Source organism: Lytechinus variegatus, chromosome 13 (assembly GCF_018143015.1).
Source record: "Lytechinus variegatus isolate NC3 chromosome 13, Lvar_3.0, whole genome shotgun sequence".
In the NCBI taxonomy this organism is placed as follows: Eukaryota; Metazoa; Echinodermata; class Echinoidea; order Temnopleuroida; family Toxopneustidae; genus Lytechinus; species Lytechinus variegatus.
Window position 1 is genome coordinate 9,472,913 of NC_054752.1, and position 27,464 is coordinate 9,500,376.

Below are 27,464 nucleotides of genomic sequence, written 5' to 3' on the forward strand. Positions count from 1 at the left end.
CAACTATAAAATGATGGACATTTACTTTGTAAATGATATGAAAACAATGACAAGAGAAATGTTTCCTTAGTGTTGGAGTGAATCATGAATGTAATTTACATTTATACAACTGCATAGATATTACACCTTTTGCTCATGAGGAGAGTTGGCCAAAGTCAACAAAACTAAGTTAGAATTGGAAAATAATTAAACAAAAATTACAAAAAAAAAACATTAACAGAAGCTGAAGAATTACATGTACACGTATGTGGTTACTATTTACACTGTCGAAACTAAACAACAAAAGAAAAAGAAACGCATAAAAAACTTAAATTCACAATAAACTTAAACAGGCAGCAAAGAGTAATCATACTCAAAAAGTGTAATGCACAGATTTTTCTCTGACATTTGATTTGCCGGGTACCATCTGCTTGATTCTTATCAAGAACGCTCCTTTTAATGGAAAAGAAGAAATAAACTCTGAATGAGTCAAGGTACAATATTTTAGGTTGACAGCTATTTAGCCATATCTGTGGCCCATCTTACAAGATTTACGATCGATCCAATCAACCTCAACTGTATGCAAAGCCATCGATGTCATTATTTTTTCAAAATAAAATCTGCACAATGTCCTTTGTGAACAAAGGGGAGCACACCAAAATTTAAGAAAACAATGACTGTATGAATTCATAGCATATCTAGGAAACATTTTGAGCAAACATCCATTTTAATTGTTGATGTTGCTGGCTTTCCATAGTTGTGGTTGATCAGGTCAATCGCAACTCTTTGTAAGACGGGGCTCTGAAATTCTACCTGAGCCTGTCCTCCCATCCCCTTCCCCCCCCATCCCCACCCTATATCCCTACCCCCTTAACATTCTTTCCTCTCCAGCAATCACCCCCTGCACATCCTCCCCACCCCCCAACAACCATCCCTGCTCCATACCTCTACCCCTCCCCTACCCCACTCCTTGACAACTTGATACTTTCTGATTATCGCAGGAGTCTAAGAGATGTTCAGTTTAATAGGAATGTTCGCGATCAGGTGTGACGTATACCGAGAGCCTGTTCCAGCTCCGCACGCCGTTGCTGGACCTTGCTCTGGAAGTATCGCCGGACGGCCTCCTGAGCCCACGGCTGGTGGTAGAAGTCTACTCGACGTTCCTCTTCAGGGTTGTTGACAACATCGGTCATACACTGCATGGAGAAAGAAAGATTAAGAGTCATTTCATAGGAGCAATGAATGAGACAATATACCAACATCCTCACCATTTCCACAATTATCACAAACGTGATGAAGACTATAAACGTCTTTATCAACATCACTGTTATTCTTCGATCATAGTGAGGATGATGGTCATCATAACCACCATTATCATCATCATCATCATCATCATCACCACCACCACCACCACCACCACCATCATCATCATCATCATCACCACCACCACCACCACCACCACCACCATCATCATCATCATCATCATCACCACCACCCCCAAAACCACCATCATCATCACCACCATCATCATCATCATCATCCTCATCACCATCATCATCAATTTGCCACCACCTCCACCAGCATAATCGTCATCATCACCACCACTACCAGGCGCAGATCTAGCCGGATTAGACACATTTTAGGGGCCATATAATTTTCAAATATAATTCACCATTCACTACCACAACTTGCACTCCCCCCCCCTCCTGTCCACCAAACATCCCAACGATTATCATCAATGTAACCCACCTTCAGATCTCTAACTTGTGATACCAGCCATTCACTGATGAACTGCTGCGGATCCCTGGCGAACCCTAACATGAATTCACGTTGAACTTTCAGCTGATTTATCGTCTCCACGGTCTCATGAATCTGAAATTAAAAGGAAATTTGATTTCAGGAGATTTACAAATTAAATGTGAACCCTTCAAGGAAATCTGGGAGCCCATTATTTGCAACTTTAAAGTTACAAATAGGTATCAAGTAATAAGTCAAGTGAGTCCCTCCCCCCTCTTTCTTGGAAGAAAGACAAAGTATTTATTTAGCATAGTTAGCATAATCTGATTATTGGAAATAGAGATGATCAATAATTGGAAGGAATATATACCAAAAATAACATCCTTCAGACATTGATTGATATGAGGCAGCAGAGAACATCTTCGTTCAACTCTGTTGAGTTGAGTGCTCTGCTGCCCTCTTGTGTCCAAATACAGACCAGATTTTAATTCCAAGACCATGAACGCTGTAATGATTTATTTTACCAACACCAGAGAAGGTCATTTTGATCATACAGTGATAAGTCCTTGAAATGCCTCAATGGCCTGTATTCTCAAATCAGGTTTCAACCGTACCATGAAACAAAATCACAAACTATAAAGATATTTATGCAAATATATGTCATTTCATTGGGTAACTTCAGAAATTTCCAATTACAAATTGGCAAAGGGTTCCTACTGAAGCACAACAATGCGAGAAATCTGCGTAGTCCATTGTTTTGTGCCATGGTACAATTGAAACGTCTTTTGAGAATACAGGCCAATATGTTTCATTTCATTCCTCAACATGGAAAGTTTTGAAGAAGGACAGAGACTAATACCCCTTTCATAAACCCAATTGTGCGGCTAATAGCAGCATAATTTGGTCGTAAAATCGGAGGAGGACCAGAGTTGTCCGCATTATTTTGATGCTGCAATTATCCGCATAATAGCAGCATCGGGATCAGATTTTGACTTTGTGAACGCATTTCAAAAGTAATGCGGATAATTGCCATGGAGCGGTCACAAGGTCACCCTTTTCCAACGCAGCCGCATCGGAGGGGATGTGTGCGGTTGCCATGATGATTATCCTCCTTTTTCATAAAAATAGTGCGGATTATTTTCGGAGTTTATGAACGCAATTTTTATTTAATTATCCGCATTACTCTTAGGCGGCTAATTGGAAGATAGGTTTATGAAAGGGGTATGAGTGAAATTGTCATACCTTATTGTCCAAGACTGCAATCTCCTGTTGACTGGCGGTGGAGAGGAGAAAAGATTTCATCTGCTCTTTCAGTGTGTCATCCTGGAAGGGAGACATAAAAAGAATGGAAAGTGGATGTTAAATATCTGATTTTAAAGGTCAAGTCCACCACAGAAAAATGTTGATTTGAATCAATAGAGAAAAATCAGACAAGCACAATGCTGAAAATTTCACCAAAATCGGATGTAAAATAAGAAAGTTATGACATTTCAAAGTTTCGCTTATTTTTAACAAAATAGTTATATGAACGAGCCAGTTACATCCAAATGAGAGAGTCCATGATGTCACTCACTCACTATTTTTTTTTTTATTGTTTGAATTATACAATATTTCACTTTTTACGAATTTGACGATTAGGACCTCCTTGCCTGAAGCACAAAATGTTAAAATAATGGAATTCCACGTGTTCAGGGAGGAATGAAACTTCATTTCACATGACAATGACGAGAAAATACAAATATTTCATATAATAAAATACAAAAGAAATAGTGAGTGATGTCATCGACTCTCTCATTTGGATGTAACTGGCTCGTTCATATAACTATTTTGTTAAAAATAAGCGAAACTTTGAAATGTCATAACTTTCTTATTTCACATCCGATTTAGATGAAATTTTCAGTATTATGCTTGTTGAATTTTTCTCTTTTTATTCAAATCAAGTTTTTGTTGGGGTGGACTAGTCCTTTAATTTAGAGAAAGGCAATGTGAAGGGGGAGGAGGAGAAGAGGATGAGGCAAAAGAGGACAGTTGATGATGGGGATGATGAGAAGGATGAAGAGGATGAGAAAACAAAGGAAGATGAAAAAGATGAAGAGGATAAAAAAGAAAGATGATGAGGTGAAGATGGAGGTGTAGAGGATGGAAAAGGAAGGGGAGGGAAAAAAGCTGATGAAAAAGAGAAGGGGAAGGAGGAGAAGGAAGTATAGGTGGACATGAGGGCGATAGGAAGAAGACAGGGAGAAAGATAAGACAGAGAATGAGGTGAAAGAGAAGGTGGAGAAGGAAGAGGACGAATAGGATGAGGAGAGGGAAATGGGGCCCAAGTGAACATAACATAATTCCTGACCTTCATTGATTAAATACCTGATTGGCAAAGTCGTTTCAAATCATCCATCAAAATATTGATCAAAATAAGTGCAAACAAATCAAAACCAGTCAGACCAAATCGTTATCTGACAGTTACCCATAAATAGACAGCTAGTACACCTATGAGTTATATATGATAATGACCTTCCTTATCTATCGAAACTCGACTATAACAGTTTCAAAAGTACGCAATTGGCGCTACTGCCAATCTGGGATTCCGTCTTTAAATCAACTCTTATAAATGAATCCGTCAAGCCGAAGCCATTGACCCACTTCCAGTCAGTCCTTCTTTCTTGCTGCCCCACATATCACCCCCAGCTTCCCTGCTTCACAGACCTTCCCATAACCTAAACATACCAGACAGGCTTACAACGAAAACAGGTCCTAAACCTACTTCTTTATGAGTTATTACCAAGAGATTGAGCAGCATCATTTTAAAGTCTTCGCTGGATGTAAACACACTGTCATACCGAGTAATTAATCGGTGATATATACGTATATTTGGAGTGTGGTACGTTACTCGTAAAGCAAGCACAGAGCTCGTCAAATGAAGCCCACGTGGTGGCACTTGCCGGCGACATGGAGTGCACATGTGCTTTACATTTTCAAATAAAATCTTTAAAGTCACGACTTGGAGAGCGCCACATTTAATTTTTATTGGAATCTCCTATTAAAACAATAATAATGCAGTAAACCCTTTTCCAGTATTAATCCTGATCTATTTTTTTAAAGTATGAAGATGAAATGGCTGTTAATTAACTCATCATATGCCCATTAAGTGAAAACACCATACAATTTTTTTTTAAAAGCTGTGTGATATACTTTACTGGAAAATTTAATATCTCCTTACTGTTATGCCTCTAATTAGAAGATCTGACCTGTTACGGAATACAAAAATGGTTTTGTCCACACATTGCATTAATACAGCTATTGGTATACTCTCGACGATGAAAAGACACCTTATCTTGAGATGAACAGGGTACATAGGCGGCGGAAGCGGGGGGGGGACGTGTCCCCCCCTAAATTTTAGGTGGGGGGGACGGTCCCCCCCTAAATTTCTTTTGATAACCTTTTTTTTAATTTTTTTTTTTGCTTGTTAATTTTTTACCCTGCGTCCCCCCTAAATTCACGTGGACCCCCTGAAACGTGAGTTGTCCCCCCTAAAATTTAGGTTGATGACCTTTTCTTTTTTTTTTTTTGCTTGTCAAAAATTTTTGGGGCACTTGTCCAATTTTTTACATGTGTCCATCCCAAAATTTCAGGTAGACACCCCCAATATTTGTTTGCTTCCGCCGCCAATGACAGGGTAGCATCCTGCATCATCATCATCATCATCACTATCATCACCATCATCATCATCATCCTTGTGATCACTACTATCGATCACCATCACTATAAACAATACATGTACTATCATCATATTACAATATTTCTTGGCAAATGAGCAGGAAGGAATTAACTCAAACAAATATTATAATACATAAAAGGAAATGTTGAAATTAACGAAAAGAAAAACTCAAAAGTAAAATCTTTAAATTCAAAGTCAACAATTAGAAGAGGAGAGATGAATCCACCAGAAAAAAAATGAAGAAAATACAGTTACAGATCAACTTAAGTGTCATGCAAGATGCATGTGACTATCTAAAACAACCCAATCATGGACTTGCCATGTCTTGGCAGAAAAAGTTAAATTCTTTTTAGATAATAATAAACTAGAACAACACTATCTATTGATATTACAACCTCTGATCTCCACAATAATGAAATAAGTAAAACAAAACGTTACAATCAAAATGATTTTGAATACAAACAAAAACATAACAGGTACAGATAATAATATAGAGCAATAAGAAGGTTATTGGAACAAAAGAACCTATTAAAATTCAAACAATGGCACCTGGCATGTGATCGGCATGTGAAACTAGTCCACTTAAAGAGCACAACTTCAAGGTTAATATACACACTGTCAAAACACTTTCCATGGTCTGAAGACCGCATCAATAAATCAAAATCCCTCCATTTTCTTCACTTTTTAAAGACTTTGGGAGCATTCCTAAACCCAGATTGATGATTTCATATCCGGAGTGTCTATTTATTCAATTTCCATTTTGTAATTTTAATGGATTTTTCGAAATTTAGCTTCTTAAAGGGATAATCTCCCTTTCAAGGACACCATCAAATATTGATAAGTTCATGCAAAGTAGCGACAAACCTCTCTTTTTCTCAAGAAACTTCTCATCGAACATTTAGGTGGTTTTCAAACTATCAGACTGACATAACAGAGATCTAATTTATATCTGTATAAAATCATAAAATTTCCAATTTCGAATGTTTCCAATTGTTTGAATAATCTTACAATGACAAAGCATAATGGAAGAAATTGTAACTCTGATAAAGAAAAAAAATCAACAGCTGTGATGTGTGAATATCTAATAAAGCTATATTCCAGAAGATGTGCAGAAATAAATACACTGAACAAATTAAATGGGGAATTTCATGAAAGGTAAAGTTCTTGCTCTTCTCCTGACCTGTTTGGATGAAGATAATTTTTGCTGATGAGATGGCAAATTGTGTGAAATTCTTTGAATTATTATTTTATTTCATTTTATTTACTTACTCAGTTTATCATTCTAGACTTTTTTTTGTAGGGTTCGAGAATATTTCACTTTGTACCATACAAAACTAATCATCTGAAGTTTAAAGGATAAAACAATATCTAATTCTGAAGCACAAATGATGTATCACTACAAAAACAATTAAAGATATTAAAATCATGCCGACTTTTGTTGTAATTACAGAGTTTAGGGAGACTACAAGAAATAATAGCTGGAAAAGTGTACATCTACAGGGATTAACTCAGATCATGTTTTGTGAGTTTGTTTTATTTATAGCGTAAAAACCCAATTATGAATATCAGAAATATGCCAAATTTATTTGTAATTTTTAGTGTCAAGGGGAATGCACAAAACGAAGAGCTGGGAACTAGTATACAGGAATGAACTCAGAGTGGACGTGTGCACGTATAATCTAGATTATTTTCGCACCATATATGATGGGTATCTAACCGCCCACCATTGGTTAAAGGAGACAGGCTTTTATCTCTTTTCTAAGAAATTTGACAGACAGGATTCCCCCCATACCACATTCCTCCTAATCTTCCCCCATGACAACTTCATGCGCCCGTTTATTTTCCTTGCCGCTCAACTCAAGATAGTTGGACAAATTATGACATCTCTAAACACCCACAGTAACTTGACTTTGTAAACCAAGAGGAATTTGAATATATTGGAGTTTGAGGCTGTTCTCACTATGCTCCTAGAACTAGTTTAGTGGAACCTAGTTTAGTGGAAACTAGTTTAACGTATAGTAAGAACGGGAAATTGGTGGGCTAAGACCCCCCCTTAGCCCCACCAATTTCCTGGGGTTAAGGAAAAAAAGTGAAGTGTGAAAAGCACATAATTTGCATATTTTCAACAAGAGCAATTGTGTGGGGGCGTCTTGGTGTAGTGGTTACAACTCTCTTCTCTCAATCAGAGGGATGTGGGTTTGAGTCCCAGCCATGGCAATGTGTTCCTTTGGCAAGAAATGTACCCACATTGTGCTGCACTCAACCCACGTGAGGTGTATGGGTACCCAAGTGGAGCGTTGTGGCTCAGTGGATAAGTCTTCTGACTTTGAAACAGAGGGTCGTGGGTTCGAATCCCAGCCATGGCGTAATTTCCTTCAGCAGGTAATTTATCGACATTGTGCTGCACTAAACCGACGTGAGGTGAATGGGTACCCGGCAGGATTGATACCTTGAATGCACTGAGTGCTGAAAGGCAGCTGAAGCTAAAGCTGGAGTAATAATGAATGATAACAATATGCGTCTCAGAATAGATTATTTCTGATAGATGGTGCTCTATGCCTATCATTGTTATTAATCTATGTAAAAGACTAGTGACGCAAGAAGCAAAAAATGCTCCTTACTCCACATCTATGTAAAAACATGGGTACATCTCCATAGCAAAAGCACTCTTATTTGAGCATGCCATATTCTCCATGGACTGAGAGGACACTAGAAGCCCAATTTCTCCTCATCCCTACCCATCTGCAATCTCTTAGACCTTGATGAACACACAATGACGTTCAGAAAGTCATCACAACAGAGACGGACTTCATTCGCCCAAACCATCTGGATCTGATGTCGTGGTGGGATAATCCCGGGGATTAGCTAATCTGGGCCACGCTCTTTCTCTGCATTTTGGGTAAATCTGGAGGAGGCGGCGGGGCCGGCCGGGGTGAGAGGGTTAGAGATGAGCAAGGATTATTGCCTCGGAGTGTCATCCGCCCATCATCGCGTCTCTGGTGGTGATGCCCTCCTGTCATCGCTCTTTGGGGTGTATCTCTGGGTCACCTGAAGGTGCTTACAGACCAAGGTCAAGCCTTACAAAGAGTTGTGATTGATCCAATCAATCGCAACTATGGAAAGCCAGCAAAGTCATCATATAAAATGCATGTTTGTTTTAAAAAAATTTAGATATGAATGTACAGTATATCCATAAATTCATTGATATCACAACAATTTGGTGTCCTCTCCTTGTTTACAAAGGACATTTTGCACATTTCCTGTAGAAAAATTATGACACTGATGGATTTCCATAGAGTTATGATCGATTGGATCAATCGTAACTCTTTGTAAGATGGGACCCAGGGTCCTGTCTTACAAAGAGTTGCGATTGATCTGATCAATCACAACTGTATGGAAATCCTTCACAGTCATAATTTGTCCTATGGAAAACTTGCACAATGTTCCTTTGCAAACAAGGAGGAGCACACTGAATTGTCAGGACAATAACAACAAATGTACAAGTATAGATCATATCTAGAAAACATTTTGAACAAACATGCATTTCAGACGTTGGCGTTGGTGGCTTTCCATAGTTGTGGTTGACCGCATCAATCGCAACAATTTGTAAGACGTCATAAATTTTTCTTCAGAAAATTTTCACCATTTCCTTTGTAAACAAAAGGAAACACTCTGACTTTTCAAGAAAAACTATGAATGTATGGATGTACATCATATCTCGAAAATATTTTGAACAAACATATCTTTTAGATGTTGACATCGCTGGGTCTCCATAGTTGCGATTGATTGGATCAATCGTAATTCTTCGTAAGACGGGGCTCTGATGTTACAGCATCTGTCAAAGGTTTGCTTTATCCGACAGTTACCATAGGAACTGTGCTTCTCAGCCAATGAAATTGAGGTAACATGTCAGACAAATTCAGATGGAATACGCTGCCGATATTCTTTAATTTGAAAATTTATACTGATCTACTCCAACCAGAGAAAAACAAGTATTTTTGCCGGTGTGAACGAAAATTGCTGGTAGTATCCTCAAAAAGAAAAATGCTGTCTAATGAGTGGGTAATTTTCAAAAGGCAAGATTTTTCCCAAAGTCGCAGGTATTCTCACGGTGAGATAGCAAATTACAAGAACTTTCCCATCGACTTGGCGCGGGCACCACCATAGGACGCTTGGAGTTATAATTATTATTATTATTATTACAAAGCAAAACAATGAAAAGCCCTTGTAAATAATGCATATTATTTCCTCCATCTCATTATCAAAATGAATTGAATGTATATCCCGATAAATTCAATTGCTTGTAATCAATGTTTAACAATATATCACATTGTACTTCTTAAAATATAAGAATAAAACCAAAACCTATGAATATAACAAAACAAAAACTCAAAGTTGGAGATAAAAAAAACTTCTCCCCGAAGTATCTTTTAGAGGTCAAGTCCACCTCAGGAAAATGTTGATTTGAATCAATATAGAAAAATCAGACAAGCAATTTACTCAAAATCGGATGTAAAATAAGACAGTTATGACATTTCAAAGTTTTGCTTATTTTTAACAAAATAGTTATATGAACGAGCCAGTTACATCCAAATGAGAGAGTCGATGATGTCACTCACTCACTATTTCTTTTGTTTTTTATTGTTTGAATTATACAAAATTTCAATTTTTATGAATTTGACGATTAGGACCTCTTTGCCTGAAGCACAAAATGTTAAAATAATGGAATTCCACTGGTTCAGGGAGGAATGAAACTTCATTTCAAATGACAATGACGAGAAAATAAAAATATTTCATATGATAAAATACAAAAGAAATAGTGAGTGATGTCATCAGTTCCTCATTTTCATACCGACCGAGATGTGCATATGACTGTTTTGTGAAATGAAGCGAAACTTTAAAATGCCATAACTTTCTTATTTTACATCCGATTTTGATGAAATTTTCAGTGTTATGCTTGTTGAATTTTTCTCTTTTAATTCAAATCAAGTTTTTGTTATGGTGGACTTGTCCTTTAAAGTTCCTATCTTGTTTGATGCCTAGAAAATTGGACTATCTGTGATCAATGACCTTGATTGACCCCTGCAAATCCCCCCATCCTCTCTGAAAGCTTGTCCCTAACCAAACCCTATGATCAGTTCAACCTGGACCTCATGATACACCCACACCCATCTCCCACACCTTTCCAGAATCCTCCAACTGTAATCCATCCTATATAACCTATCCTTCCTCTATACAATCCTACCATTACCATGGTAACAGGACTCGTCAACCAATCAGAATCAAGGTTACCGTGGTAGTTGCCATAATGGCAAAGTTACAACAGTTGCAAGTCTTTTATGAAACGGGCCCCAGGGGGTTGTAAGACATTTGCTTCTGCAACAATCGCTCCAGAATGACCAACCTCAACCCTTGGTTTAACACTCAACCTAACCCGAAACCTAAAGCCCAGCGCATACTATGCAATCCGATCCGATGCGATTTTTTAAATAAATCGCATTTTGCATTAAATGCGACATTTCCAAGAAGCAAAATCATTTGATTTGAAGTTCGTCATAATGTTAGGGGTAATAAAAATCATAATTTTGCTTTGTGGCAAGCACTGTGTTTGGACGGAAGTCCAAATTGGCTTCAAGACGCAGGCGATGATGACGCCATTGCGATTTGGAATTGATTTTGCTTCTATGCCCACAGGGAGGCTCGAACTTGACTGAATTGCGATTTCAGTAGTCCTATCACAATTCTGAATTCTGATTGCTGAGATTTTATCGGTAGGAATGTTCATATCAAGTGTTATTGCAATTTCTTTGACACTCGGATCGCAACGAATCGCTTAGTGTGCACCGGGCTTCACATAAACCCTAACCCTACATGTACATCTTAGACAAAATAAAGACCGGAGCAATTGTCACCGGAGAAAATGGTATGTCACCTACACCACCAGGGGACCTGCTGCAGAATAGTTCGCAATCAAACAACTCTAAATCTCAATCGCAACTTAACTGATTTTCAACCAATTGGAAGTGCGTATTCAGGAGTTAATTACAAGGAAAAGCAATTCCCTCTGCAACGGCCGGGCAGCAGGGCCCTGAAATGTAGAGGGTTGTGATGACTTGGCAACATGAAAGAAGCACTCTGATTGGTTCTTGGTAAGTATTTTGAACAAAGTGTACCGGCAACAATGATCTTGATTGGTCAATTGCATTTAGCGCTTGGTGTCAGTATGTACAAAAAAAAAAGGTGCCAAATGATTTGGAAAGAAATTGTATAAATGCTCGGAATTCAAAAAATCCCTTACGAAATCAGTATTTACTGCAACTCTGCAGGTATATTCATGACACATTTCTTCCTTTGAAGAAATGTTTAACTCCAGTGCTTATAATACTTTCTAAACTAGTTTCATAATGTAAACAGAAGACGTCTGATAATTTGGGAATATATTTCTCTCTCGGCGCATATATATATTCTCAAGAGAACTCCTTTTCTTGAAAATTTCCCCTTTTTCTTGAGCATAAAGGCAATTAAACCCTAAAAAGTTGGCAAAGGATGAGAAGGTTGGTGATGCCAAGTGAAACAAATTAGACTAACCCAATTGAACAGCCAAACTGAAAAAGTAAAGTTGAACCAAAATTATAACGCATCTTTTATAACCCATCCAGACACCTCTGTGAGGATTTCAGAACAAAGCTGCTCTGACATATTTGGAGAAAAGGGTCAATGGGTGGAAAGAAAGTGTGTTAATTCAGAATGAGAAAGGGGAGGACAGAGAGAGAGAGAGAGCGAGTGAGAGTGAGAGAGGGAGGGGGGGGGGTAGAGTGAGATTAAGAGAGTGAAGGAAGGAACTGGATTTACAAACTTGTAAATTTACTTTTTTTAAAACTTACTTTAAAAAGAAATAGCACATCATTTTGGGGGAAAATTCTGCCCCTTGAACATTTAACAATCACACTTATCTATTCCCTGTTAATTGGTGTAAAAGCATTACAAGGATTAAAAACATCACTACAATTAATTATCAATTAATTATCAATTAATTCCCATTCAAAAAGTTGAACAGACACACCACTAACGAAGCAACAGATCTTCCATTAATGAAAAGTAAATCAATAGCACCTATACCTTTGTCTGATATTTGAAAGTGTTTAGTTAACAGGAAGGTCCTCAGTTCAAAGCCTGCACACAAGGGCAACATGTACACCCCATCACGATCAAATGGGTGAAGTCACGCCAAGCCCTGACCCACTTATCTATTAAACACTCTTTTTTGTCTCAGCCCTAATTCCATCTTTGTTTTTCCTTCGAGTTCGTGGGTGGTCCATCCCAGTGACGCGGGGCGACCAGAAGCCAGAATTGTGCTCAAAAGTGAGTCAAAACTTGATTCACGCCATATGATGCAACTGTTTAACTCCGCCTGGCTTGGCAACGACGAGGGATTCCAACCAAAGCCGCACAAATGTGGCGCTCTTGAACTCCCATCACAGGCACCTGTTTTGTTTTTGGAAAGGGAGCCAACGTTCTTCTTGGTTTGAAAGTCACGCGCGTGCCGCTCCATGTTAAGCAGGGCATTAGCGTCAAATCCCTATGTTTGTTTGCATAATTCACTTCATTATCCTCTAATTTGGGGAGGGAGTGTGTCGGCTTTAGGGGATTGAGTGTAATGATTTAAAAGCAATGTCTTGAATTTGGAACCATTTGATTAAGATGTTCATTACGCCCCTACACATGCCACCGATTAAACATTTCCTCTCTGTCATCGATAGCTGTAACAATTGATACATGTATGTCAGCATTGGTTAAGCAAGAGAAAGTGGAATTGATATTTGTGAGAATTTTAACACCCATACCCTATGGGTAACCTTTTCATAAATCACCAGCAAACACCAACTCATGATATGAATCTATGGCAAATAATGGCCAAACAATTGGCACATTATCAGTAGCTTTTAATGATAGCTTGTAACAAGAATAGAATTTTCAAAAATATATAGGATTTATGTAACGCATGTATCCAACTAGTTAGGTGCTCAAGGCACTCCTATATCACCCTGGATAAGCTAGTCTACCGGTTCTGGTGCTCACACAGTTTTTCAAGGAATTACTTCTTGCCGGTACCCATTTACCTCACCTGGGTTGACGCAGCACAATGTGGGTAAATTACTTGTTGAAGGAAAACACGCCTTGGCCAGGAATCGAACCCCCGTCCCTCAGATTGAAAGACGAGAGCGTAACCACTAGACCACTGTTGTGAAACTACAGTTCCTAATGACATTCCTGTATTAAGCTTATAGGGATGAGAGGTAATGGTGGTCAATGTGCTAATGATGAGGATACAATGACATTAGGAGTGTAGGAGAGAGAGAGAGGGGGGGAGAAGGAAGAAGGGTAAGGGGTGGGCACGTTGTGGTCTAGTGGTTCTGGCACTCGCCTTTCAAACAGAGAGTCGTGGGTTTGAATCCTACCCATGGCGTTTTTTTCCATCAGCAAGAAATTCATCCAAACTGTGCTGCACTCGACCCAGGTGAGGTGCATGGGTACCCGGCTGGATTAATTCCTATAATGCATAAGCCCAGAAAGGCAGCTCGAGCTAAGGCTGGGGTAATAATAATAATAATGCGCCTAGGAATAGATTGTTTCTTGATAGATGGCGCTATACAAATGCCTATCATTATTATTAAAGAGGATTAATAGAAAAGAAAGACTAAATAAGACAAGACAAATTAAGGAAAGTGGAGTCCGTCAAAGAAACAAAGAAAACCACGCAGAGAGGGTTACAGTCAAAGGGAGAAATAGAAATATCATTTGATAACTTTAACTTTAGTTTAAATAAAGTGGAGATATATATGAAAGAATGATAGTAACAAAAAATAGGATGACCCTAAAAAAGTGAGGGGAGGGAGATTCAAATATTTTAGTCATTACACTGTTATTTATTATTTGGAAATGTAAATACACTAACAATTGAAAACAGTTAGCTCTCAAGTATTCTAAGAAAACAACTTGCATGTCCAGTAAAATAAGATCCAGTTAAAGAGAAACTTTTAAAATGAAGTAAATCCAATAGAATACAAATGGGAGATGGGGGGGTGTCAAAGCAGCAAAAATGTACATGGGGGCTCGGGATGATTTTGCCCCTGCAATGCTCAGAAGAGCCCTTGAAAATGCAGCCCCGGAATTTTTTTTTTTTTTTTTTGCCTAAGCAAAACCCAGAAGAGTGTCTATTGACTAGGTGTGGCGAGAGAGTTTGCTTTACAACCCCTAAGGGGAGGGGAAAGAATCTTCTTGCACTTTTGCAGTAGGCACCGGAGGAAATCCAGCTAAAATCGCACTTCAGGGGTGTCGCAAGGAAAAACGTGTGAAAAGCATCATTGAAGGTGGGTCCTGTCAGGAAGGGTTTGGCCACGGTGAGGGGATTTTTATCAAGTCGCTCCAGATGCGAGAGGATTTAGGATAAAAATGTGCATGTGAGATGCCGGAATGCGGGGCTTAGTTGTAAATAGGGCCTATTGAGGGAGAGACACATGAGTCCATCAAACTTAACCTCTGTCATCTTTGTGACAATGGCCTTCTTCTCTATCATTATATATTTAATATAGCGCCACCTATCTAGAAGTAATCTATTCCGAGACGAATTGCTAATATGACACCCCTACCCTACCATGTAAATACATGGCCTTCTCACTTTAGACAGCCAATAAAAAAGAATTTTTTTCTTTTTAAAATGATTTAAAGAACTGGGCCCCACCATACAAAGAGTTACGGTTGATCCGATCGACAACAACTATGGAAAGCCAACAATGTCAACATCTAAAATGCATGTTTGTTCAAAGTATATTCCAGATTTGATGTATAATCATCCATTCATTGCTTTCTTGAAAATTCAGTGTGCGTCTTTGTTATAAAATTATAGGAAGTCCCCCCCCCACGCAAAATTTTGTTTACATCCAGGGTATGCTTTTTAAGTTAACTATATTTTTTCACCATGCTTTAAAACTGTTTTAGGCATCGTTCCAAGACAATCATGAATGAGCAATTTAATATACTGACAAATAAAGTTCTATTCTTAGAGATTGGTGCAACAATTGTCTATCCATAGTTAGAGTACAGCATCAGACAATAGTTAAATCAAACCATAGTTCAGGATACAGGCCATTTAGATTAAATTTATGATATAATTTTCTGTTTTCTGTTATTTTTTTAATGTGTATCATTGAAGACACCATGATGTCATGTAATGAATAGCACATTCAAACGATTCTAAATAAGAAATCAAATTGTATGCTGACAAGGTGACAGGAGCTGCGTCGGAAACGGACAGAAATATGAAAGCAGTCTGCGATCGTAATTAATGACCTCAAAAGTCGATCTGTCATGTTTTAAAAACCGACACTGGCAGGAAATGACCACGTGGAATGTCGTCCAACATCATGGAATTGATTTCAAAAGTCATACAGGATATGACAAATAAATATTGAAAAGGGGGAAATAGTAGTAGCGCGAACATTCTCATTTGATAAACAAAACAACGAGAGCCCGGCAATACATGTGACCTTAACTGACTCACCAAGTCGCCTGTTAAACCCCTCTGCATTTTGACGGAAGGAGGGGGTCACATGTGTTTGGCACATGAGCGCAAGAAAGGGGGTCGAGAGAAAGCGACAAGTCTCCCTTGACCCAAATACACAGAATCTTGACACATTTCTTTAAAAATTTCAAGTTCCATGGCTCATAATATTTTTTTCAAATCTCTTACTTCACCTCTACTCTCAATAAACTTTTGTCCCTTAAAGCCATTAGTCATTCATTTTTTTTCTGATTCCATAAAAAAATATCAAGGTCATATTGACTGGAACACAGCCTAAAGGGTCTATATCATATACTGGACAGGACTTGAGTTACTTATATGCTTTTCACACTGCATTTCCTTAACCCCATACTATCTTTTTTTCGATTCACACTGTCTTTCTTAACCCCATACTATATGCTCAGTCTGGGTTAATGCCTTAACCCCGGACTATCCCTCAGCTCTTGAATATTGATGATTTTACCATACAGAGCGTGATTAACGTGCAATTCGACTTCTGTGATTGGCTAATGCTTAGCCCCACTTTCCTTAGCCCTGTTTCGTTTTCACACTGCATCTCTTAGCACCGCAATTGTGGTGCTAGCACCACAATAAGCCGGCTAACCCAGCTTTTTTGCAGGGCCAGATAGTACCGTACTATTTACCGCGCTAGCCCACTTTGCTAAAACGTAGTGTGAAAACGAAGTGGGCTAAGCGTAACCCCCGGAAAATTGGTGGGGCTAAGACCCCCCCTTAGGACCACCAATTTCCCGGGGTTAAGGAAAAGAAGTACGGTGTGAAAAGCATAAGAGCGTATCATTACCTAATGAGGCGTATGGAATAACAGATAGTATAAACAGGTTATCACACCTCTGTCATAGTTTTTGATGGTTATGATATCAACTTTCATTGTTTGCTCTTCAGGGAGATTCTAAACACTCAAATGACATCTCAAGCCCGGGGTCTGTGGTTCCTCCCAGAGAGATGACCTGTTTCTTCCATGTAGAGGTCGCGTGAAACATGTCAAGATTATCCAAATCTGGGTCCGTGTCATAGGCCCTATTTTGCAAAACAAGGGTTTTGGTACATCAAAATCCAAGGAACAATCATATACATGCATAATTGTGATGTCGTTTGTTAACAACAAAGAGAAGCACACTGAATTTCCAAGAAATCTATGAATGAGTGAATATACATCATATCTATAAAATATTTTGAACAAACGTGTATTTGGTATGTTGACGTTGCTGGCTTTCCAAAGTTATGTTCGATCGGATCAATCATAACTCTTTGTAAGACGGGGCCCTGAGGATTCCTTTTAATACAATACCAATATTAAAAAAACACATTGTTTTGAAGAATGATACCAAATATTATTTCATGAACAAGAGTGTCGATAAAGCAAGCACATAATACGCCCGCCGGTAACGCAGAAAATGGAGTTAATGGTCAAGCAAGAAAAGTGGAAGGTGCCGAATTCACCTCTGACCTGATGATCTCAAAATTAATAGAATTGCAGGTGGGTGTTTCATAAAGCTGTTCGGAAGATACAAATGACTTTATGCACGACTGGTGATCCTTTCTTGTGCTATGTGATATCCCTATGTAATTGAGTTATGACCTAAGAACATGTTCCAGTTGTGCGTAAAGTCGCTCGTAACTTTACGAACAGCTTTATGAAACACCCACCTGGAATCTATGCTAGTATCATACAGGTTAAGTTCAACTAAAGTTATCGCGTTAACAAGGACTTAAGAAAGGTAAGATGAAAACATGTCACTGTGACCTTGGCCTTGGACCTTTTGACCTCAAAATCAATAGGCTTCCTGGGAAGCGTTTCATGAAAGGACTTGTCAGACGTTTTATCCGACAAGTCCTGTTTTATCCGAAAGTTACTATGGTAACAGTGCCTCTCAGCCAATCATAATCAAGGAAAGTTGTCAGGGCTGACAACTTGTCAGACGAAAATGTTGATGAAACACTCCCCTGGGATCATGTTAGTATCATTCACACTAAATTACATGAGCCTAGATTAAGTTAAACTGAAGCTATCGCGTTTACAAGGACTGTAGAAGGGCAATATGAAAACATGTCAATGTGACCTTGACCTTTGACCTCAAAATCAGTAGGCTTCCTGGGATCCATGCAAGTATCATATACACCAAATTATATGAGCCTAAGTTCAGTAAAAAAATATCGCGTTTACAAGAAATAGTTAACGGATGGACACCAAGTGTGATACCATAATACTTCCCGTCTAGGATGAGTGTATAAAAAATCTGCTATAAGCAAACATTATAGGATGTGCATTTACCACTTCGACATCGATGTCATAGCAAGCAGTCTTCTTCTGATCGGTGCTGTCGACGTTGATGGTGTGGTGGATGACGATGGGGTCAGGAGCGTGGAGGAGAGGATGAAGATGATGAGGGATCTCAGAGAACTTCATCCGCTGGCATTCAAAGATCTGTAGGAGAGAGTGAGAGGGAGAGTAAGTGAGAGAGAAGAAAAGAGAGATACATGTGGGAGAGAGAAGGTGAGAGGGAGGAGGTATAAGAGAGGGAGAGAGACATCGGATAAGCAGGAGGGAGGTTGTCAAGACAGGAGATGGAGAGGGGGGGTGGAGATAGGGAGACAGATACAGTCAGAGAGAGAGAGATAGAGAGAGACAGACAGACAGGCATACAGACAGACAGACATTGGTAGAGGGAAAAAAAGGGTCTTACATGTAGGTAAATTTAAAAATATACATATATAAATCTAGAGAAATATAAACTGAAAGGTTTTGACGAAATTCCTAGAAATCTGACTACGCCAATTATTTTAATAGAAGTGTTCTAGTAAGATTACCAAATAGAAGCTTTGATGTACAGTACCTAACACCTTTCAGGAAAAATATGAAAAACACATTGAGAAATTTCTTTTACATCAATACTTCCAAAATAATATCTGATCATGTATACCCTGATTGGCAAAGATAAGATCCCAAATAAACATAATCTAGGACATCATTCTTGGAAACTTCTGTCTATGAAAATCAAAGTACTGTCAGAAAGACATATTTTGTAACAGAGGAAATAGTTTAATTGATTGCTTCAGTTTGATATTCTCCTCAAACCATTTCCATATGTGGAACAATTATAACATAATTACATACTAATCCAAACTTTCACGTTTCATTATTTCTAACCAAGCAATGTAAATTGATTCTTTATGTAGTTAATATGTCACTAATACTGCATTAACAATGATCTCTCTTAAGAATAGGTGTGTCTACGTTGAAATATGCAGTTAATTGGAGGAAAAAAGTAAAGTTCGAATAAATGATTTCCTGGGTCAGGAAGTATATGTCCCACTTGATTGGGTAAAAGGATGAATCCCAAGGAACAGGATATCTGCTATTATCTTTAACATTCTACTTAAACCCACCAAAATTTAGACGAATTGGGCAAAGTTTATCCAACAAACCACAACATAAAGACAAACTCATCAGATGATTAGTCTATGTTTCAAACCTTAATTAATCTAATTTATAATTACCTACATTAAACGGAAACTTTCCGGGATCTTGATGTTTCTTGCAAAACAATTCATTCAAACAATGCATATTAGTTTAATGTTACAATTTATTTGGCTACTCCATGACAAATATGCCAAGACTATTTTCTAAACTTTACTTTCTCTATTTCAAATAAAGATTTTATGTTATGCTTAGGTTTTTAATGATTCAAATACAAGTAAATACAACCAGTAACAATTCTTTCACTTTGGCTAAAGAAACTTGAGCCAAATATTTTACACTTGCAAAAGAAGAAAAGACAAAAAAATAAGCACATTAGCTCTACAAACCATCACTTTTATCACACATTTCTTACATTTACCTTTCATCACTAGAAATGATGAGAAATCAACTGGTCTAAACTGGTTTAACCGTTTCCTATATATATCTGTGTTATATTATGTGAAAGTTCCCATGGAAATTGTTTATTTGGCAACATATCCTAAGAGATTTAGAAATAAACAATTTCAGAATAAATATTGCTACAATATCATTTTTTTTTCATACTTTTGTGGCCAACATGGCAACAGCTGGGCAACAGTTACTTTTAAACCATGAAGATTTATCCCCAAAGAGATATTTTTAGAGAAAGAAAGAAGAAAATAAGTGACTAAGAATTACACACGATGGAAATGCGGACAATTTTTTTTTTTTTTTGAACAAAAAAAGCATCACAAGGGTTGCAACATTACACTACATCAAACTTTCTCTTGAGCCACGAACATTCACCACCGAGGTATGATTAGTGGATAGAGTGCGGGGGAGACAGAGGGCTGGACTCGTTACGTCAACATGAGCTATGGAACACGACACGGATGGATCCCAGCGGCTCCGCCACCCGACGGGTCGCCGCAGATTGGCAGTGACTTTTACGACCGTGTGCAGACGGGCGAGCGCCAGCCGACCCCCTAACTGGACACGATATCCTTGCTCCCTATCCTGCCTACCGCCCCTCTCCCTCTCTTGGAAATGAGGACAAGGAAAGCCCACGATGGCGTGAGTCACACAGTTTAGATTGGAAGATGAGGAATGACAAACAACATCCTCCCTGTGTCTATATCAAGCATGGTTTTACTTGTTTAACCCGATATCATGCGATGTTTAACTCTTTCGACCTGAAGAAAGTTTACTATATTATCCCAACATCAAACATGGTTTAAATCATTGTACCCGATATCAAAGCGATGTGTAACTCTTTTGGCCTAATAAGGTTTACTCCATTATCCCGATATTAGACAGTGTTTAACACTTGTTTAACCCTGTATCACAATGTTTAACCCTATATAAAATGATGTTTTACTCTTTAAACCCTACATCAAACAATGTTTAACTCTTTAAACATATATCAAACAATGTTTAACTCTTTAAACTTATTAACTTAAAATTCAGTTTGGCTGAAATGACCCGACATTTGGGGTGATAACCATTTTTTTTGTCCCCCCCCTACCTTTGGGGAGAAATTTCCACCCTTCTTTCGAACAATGTACACATGAACAAGATAATCGTGAGAGTCTCAAAGAACTGGAAAAATGACAAATAAAAAGTGAAAAAAACGTTCTTGTTTCATATTCCAAGATTTTCAAAATCATGTTATTACTCTTTAATTCCTCAAATCAAATGGAATATCTGCCAGATTTTCCGATATGTTCTATGCCTGAGGGTTTATTTCATGGCTGTTAATAGTTAAAGATAAGTAAGCAAACCACTTGATGTTGACTAATTTTCTTTTCACCACAGACTAAAAAGTCACTCTTTTAGGTATTTATGAGGCTCCTTGCCATAAAAGGATTTTTAAGCTGCTATGTATATATATCTTAAAGTTTCATGTATTGCCTTCTGTAAGGTAACAAAATAATGCTGAAGATAATGCTTTCATTGCCAATAAAGTTTTTATTTTTATCTTTATATACATACAAGGGGTGGATCCAGGATTTTCCAAGGGGGGGGGGCACATTTTTCCAAGGAAAAATTAAGGGAAAAAAAGGTTTCACTTTCAAAGGGGGGGGGCACACTTCTGTTTTAACAGCATTTTTACATTACAAATTTTAATTTTGTTTCTCAAGGGGGGGGATGGGCTGCCTGTCACCCCCCTGATCTGCTGGTGATATATATATTGAACCCTACTAACTTAGTTTAAAATATTTGAGGATGATAAATATATTACTTGTAGTAATATTCATCCTGAAACATTGTGTTTAAAGATGCTCTAAGTTTGTGGTGGATAATGAACCAGATTCGGAAAAGAAGTTTTATTAAGAGTCGAACTCTTAATTTGAACAGAAATCAAGAGTGAGCCTACAAAAACTGCTAAAAAAAACTTCAAACTGACCATGACATCGTTCTCATTACACTTTCTAAAACTACTTTACCGGAAACCGGTTCAGGAAACCAGTTTGGAAGATCGCTTTGCTAGCGTTCCCACTTGATCACATGAAAGTAGTTTTCAAAATAGCTTCACATAAAGCGATCTTGTTGCTATGGAAACGCTCTCAGTGGGGTGACAAATATCGCGCGAAACCGCAGCGTAGGCATTCTACACCTGTCGTGTGGAGTAGCGCGCTCAAAATGTGCGAAGATCGCTTCTCGAAGAACGGTCGTGTCCTCACTTATGCCTAAACCCAGTATAACGAGGCAAAGCGATCTTGAAAACTACACCGCGAGGTGGTTTTCCAAACTGGTTTGGAAGATCGCTTCCAAGACCGCTTCGACCGTTCTCACTACGCATTAAAACCAGTTTCCACTAAACTAGTTTCCAGTAAACTAGTTTAAGGAAGGTAGTGAGAACGGTGTCCATGACACACTAGTCACTCTCACCTGCTGGAAATAAGCGTCATTGTTGATATACTCCCTCTCGTGTTGATCCTGGAGCTTGTGCGACTTGATGTACTGCCACAGGGCATTGATGATAACGGGACGGGTCTGGGTGTGGACGCCGAGCAGCCGGGCCAGACGGGGATCAAGCTTGTACTGCGGAGGCTGGAGAGAGCAGATTTTAAAAAATTGAGCAAAATCGCTACATTTGCATACATGTAAACTTGAAGAATATTTAAACCAAGAGCAGTCGAGGAGACAGAGATTAAGCTTGTATTGGGGATGCTAGTAAAGATGAAATCAAAAGGGCAAATCCGTGAAATATGTACGTCCGAGCCCCTATATTTTCTGTCTCTGATTTCTTGTTCTTTTGACAGTCTGTCATGCTCTCAAATGACCATTACTTGGTCAGTTTATGAAATGAAGTATAACTTGAGACAAATGGGGGTCGTACCAAAAGATTGACTATTTTATGGAATGCCCAAAAGCAAGGAATTTGAACAAAATCTCTATCTTCTTGAAGAACATTCCCACCAAGAGAAATGGTAATAGCAGGAAAATACACTTCAATTGATTTTACAATCACTCTCACATCAAGGCCTGATTTCTCTTACTTTTTCCGATTCTGTTTAAATTCTAATGTCACCTCTGTCATCATGGGCGGAAATCCCAGGGGACGCGACCCCCCCACCCAAAAATGTTCCCCCTACTATTTTTGGTGGAAAGAAATACATCATTCAAAATCGAAATAAAACATGTACATGTATTTTGGATGAGATGAAGTTACTTTTGGGGTGATTACCTTTTTATTTTTCATTATTTTTTTTTTGCCTGTCAAATTTTTCAGCCCCTGGTCCCCCTACCTTTGGGGACAGATTTCCGCCCTTGTCTGTCATTAGTTTTTAAGATCCTTTTAATTGCCAGTTTGACATCAGTATACTATTTAATAAAATTCATCATAGAAAGTTAAAAATTTAAAAATAAAATAACAAACCTTAACATTCAATGAAAAGAAACCTTGTGAAGAACGTTCAACTTTCATAGATTCACTTGTGGATATGATAATTATTACAATTATCATTGAACAATAAATTTTAAGAGGTACCATTTACCACAGCTGATCCTTTAAAGTCATTTGACTTGAAAATGGATGGAAAAAAATCAGTTAATTTCTTATACTAGATAATTTGTTTTGTTAAGTTTGTTGATCTCTTGTGGGGAGTTAGGCCCTATGACATTAATAAGATGACACATGAACTATCATCAACAAAACATTCTATGTACCGGAATGGGTTTCTTTAAATGGACGGGCTGCTTATAAAAAGTTTACATAAAATGATCACATAAATAACAACACTTCATAACTGTAATGTAATAATGATATAGAACATCCATATTGTACACATATATTCAGCTTTTTAGGTACATTGTATAGGTGCTCAAGCTAGGTGCTCCTATATTGATCCCTGGCTAAGCTGGGTGCACATGACTTTGAGGAATAGCTTCCTGCCAGTACCCATTTACCTCACCTGGGATGAGTGCAGCAAAATATGGAACAATTTCTTGCTGAAAAAATAACCCTGTGGCTGGGATTTGAACCAACGACCCTATGATTTAAAGGCAAGAGCAGGAACCACTTAACCTCAAAAGAACTGTCGAGCAAGATGCCCAAGATGCCCAACCTAACTTCTTACAACTGTTTTAAGTGAAGGAGGTCAATGACCTAACTTATGCTATCCACTTTGATACATATATATGTTGATAAGGACAACACCTATATTCATTATTTTCCTTTGTCTAAAACCTGTCATCAGCAATCAATACAGCTAGAACCAGGAAATCTAGGGTAACTAAAAACCTCACGCAAAATTTCATCAAATACAAAAAAAGTCCTTAGGAGAGCCAGATGATACGGGCAGGCGGCTGAGGGGCTAAGAAAGAACTTTTTAAGAGTGGGGGATCAGAAAATTAAGGGAGAGGCAATTTCTCCCACAAGCTCAGTATTATATTCCTAAAGAGTAGTGTCAATTTATTGTCCCCTCTGGAGTGATAATATTTGAGTTTGCAAGAAGTGAGTGGCATTTAGTTTGATTTCCTGGCTTTGCCTACAGCCCTTCTGGCTCACGGTGAATGGCAAGATGCATTATAGCATTAGATTCTTGCCTAAAACAATTGTTTTCCATAAAAGAAGACGTTTGACCATCTTTGACCCCCCATTTACATTACTTATCCACGTCAGGTCCGGAAGTTGTCTATAGGGGAAAAAACAAGTGATTAAAACATAAGTGATAAATGGACTGGGAAACAGACAAAGAAAAAGAAGAAATAGAGAATTAAGATGGAAATTAGATAAAAAACTTTAAGAATGAAGCCATGGTTCATCTACGTCCCACATTCAGTCCAACACTCCAGTTTGGTAGATGAACCAACACAAGATTAGGTTGCAAGGAATATGTTGAGTTTGGATGAATTTTTATTTGAATTCCAATGACCTGCAAAAAATTTGTGTTTCAAATGTTCATTCATAACTGTGCTCATGAATATTCTTTGAGATCCCTTCATTCAAGAAACCAAATGAAATCGAAAACCGCATTAAGTTCTCCAATCGAGCCGAATCCACCGCATATTACCTCCCGGGGAGGTTCCATTTCCTTCTCTAATCCCCCCACACCTACCCGAACGAGAAACAAAAAGAATTCATGAATCGCTAATGAGATATGTTTGTCGCTGGGACATGACGAGAATATTCCCCCCACAAATACCGCAAACGCGGACGAGAGATTTCCAGGCGGGGTAACTCGCGGTCACCACCGTTCACATTTCACGCGAGGAATCGTAACCATGAATCGTTGTTAAAAGCAATGCAATAATTATCGCCCCTGCTTATCCCTCGCGAGGCGATGGCCTAGCTAACCACCACTTTCCAATCCCGCCACAGGATCTGACATAAATGAAAGTTATCTTGGATAATCCATGTGGGGATTTAGTCAAGAATATCGAGTGTCTTTAAAAAGCCTTTGCTTGCAGTCTCCGGGCTAGAGAAGAACCAGATAATTTGTGTTTCTAAAGAGAAGCAGATTTCTAGAATGGAGAGTAGTGAACTTGTTGCCAAAGTAGGGGGGCCTTAGGCAAAGGAAAGGATACTTGCATAGAATAGAGGCCTTGAAAATACAATAGAACCCTGTAAAATTACCATTCACTCCAATGTGAATTTGAATTATTATATGTAGAAGATTGAGGCAGTAAGTTGAGAAAAAATACCCCCCCCCAAAAAAAAAAAAATAATAATATTTTTTTGCCTGACCCAGTGTACTTGCTCGGATGAAGAAGTTCTCATCAATCATTTCAAAGTGACAAAATGTCTCGTAATTTTGATGAGTACCTACCATTTAGAAGGGTTTTTTTCTCTTAGAAAAATTTCCAGTAACTTCAAATTTCACACTTGTAAAAAATAATAACTCATGATTTTATGATCAGTGGGGAGATCAGCGTAAATTTTGAATTTCCCAATCAGAGAATGACTGGTATTCTCGAAATTTGAGTCGGTCAGAACGCAAGATATGAGAAATCCTTGAAATAAATGCAGTTTATGCTATGCTGATAATCCTACCCTTAAATATGAATAAGCACGATAAATAAGAGGGTTTGAGTATCTTGAGGAATTGAATTAAGAGCAAACGGCTAGATTCATTTCTAAGCCCTCATGTTAATATGGATTGGATGAGAACCATATATGAATTCACAAAGTGTTTTTAGTCTCAATTTATCTGACATGTGATTTGATAAAAGTTACTTGAAAATACACCGCATTCCGTAATTAAAAAAACATCAACAATGAATTCAATCATCAATCACCAAACTGCGCTTTCCCATTTTTATGTATTTTAGTAATGCTTGTCTATTTTTGTACCCTTCTTCCATGTTGACATATGAATTTATATTTGATGGACAATACAACTGAATTGAAACAAATTCCCCCATGAGCACCTACACCAAATTAACTTTCACTCCTTCAATCCAAATGTTTGTTATCCTAATTTTTCTATGAACTTTTAATTAATTGTACAACAAATGTTCTTGTGAGCACCTAAATCAAATGAATTTTCACTGACAAAATCCACAACTTTGTTATTGTGTTCTGATTAGAGGGTTGTGGGTCTAGGCCATACTTCAAGCACTCATTTCCTTCAGCAAGAAACCTATCTTTATTGGCCACACTCAACCCAGGTGAGGTGGAATGGTCCCAAGCAGGTTCATTCCCTGCATGCTTTAGTGGCTATATGGCAGCTCCAGCTAAGGTAATAATATCATACCAAGTATCAAATGCAGTAAAGTATATGTGCATACATGTATAACTCCCTATACAAATGGACCAATATTCACGATAGTATATTTTTTTGGTATAACTTTCAAGGATATTACTTTAAACTTCTTATTCCTCCATGATCTCTGAATGAGGCAGCTCCAGCAGAAGTTATAACATGATACAAGCACAGTAAATTAGATGCATATGGTAACTGCTGTACACAAATGGACCTATTATAATTGATAATTTTTTTCATGTAACTTTCAAGGATATTATTGAAAAATTCAGATTTCTATCAGATCTCTGATTGAAACCTCCACCTGCCAAATGTTGCCATGGAAACCTACCTGATGGTCAAGGAGGAGGAGTAGGGTACATTTCACATTTTCGTTTCCAGGACGCTTGACTTGGAATCCATCAGTCTCTGTGGTAGCATTCGTACGGTGCCACTAAAAAGAGAAAAAGACGGAAAAGGATTATAATAATAATAGAAAAGAATCTTAATTATATCAGTAATCATTTAGTGCTTAAAACAAAAACTGAGTAATATGGCCTGTGTTCTTGAGTCTGCTTTGACTAAAGTCATGGTCTAACTCTGTGGTAACTTTATGGCAAGCCAAAAGTATCAAAATTGCACTATGTTTCCCATCTTTACTTGGCTCTTTCCTCATGTTTTAATGATGGAGAGAATTATTTCAGCAATTATTCTCAGTCAGTGGTGAATGATTTGAGAGTCAAATGAGCTGAAAATTTGAACTTGCATTGTTACAGACATCTGCTGCAGTTGGCTAGCCAT

General features: G+C 38.1%; 1 protein-coding gene across 1 annotated transcript; it reads right to left on the reverse strand.

Moving 5' to 3' along the window:
* On the reverse strand, window positions 1–27,464 carry LOC121426632 (SWI/SNF-related matrix-associated actin-dependent regulator of chromatin subfamily D member 1-like). Its single transcript, XM_041622995.1, has 7 exons — window positions 27,438–27,464; window positions 27,016–27,117; window positions 22,366–22,527; window positions 18,307–18,459; window positions 2,959–3,039; window positions 1,729–1,851; window positions 1–1,175 (listed from the first exon to the last, which is right to left on the reverse strand). Exons 1-7 carry the CDS (start codon window positions 27,462–27,464, stop codon window positions 1,020–1,022), a joined length of 804 nt encoding a protein of 267 aa, XP_041478929.1. The 3' UTR covers window positions 1–1,019.

What these genes read in the sequence shown, in the direction of transcription:
- LOC121426632 (XM_041622995.1), bottom strand. Translation starts at nt 27,464, where the DNA reads ATGGCTAGCCAACTGCAGCAGATGTCT. An exon ending in ATGACGCTTATTTCCAGCAG is followed by an intron (nt 18,460 to 22,365) that starts GTGAGAGTGACT and finishes TCTCTCCTACAG; the next exon opens with ATCTTTGAATGCCAGCGGAT. An exon ending in TTGCAGTCTTGGACAATAAG is followed by an intron (nt 1,852 to 2,958) that starts GTATGACAATTT and finishes TTTTAATTTCAG; the next exon opens with ATTCATGAGACCGTGGAGAC.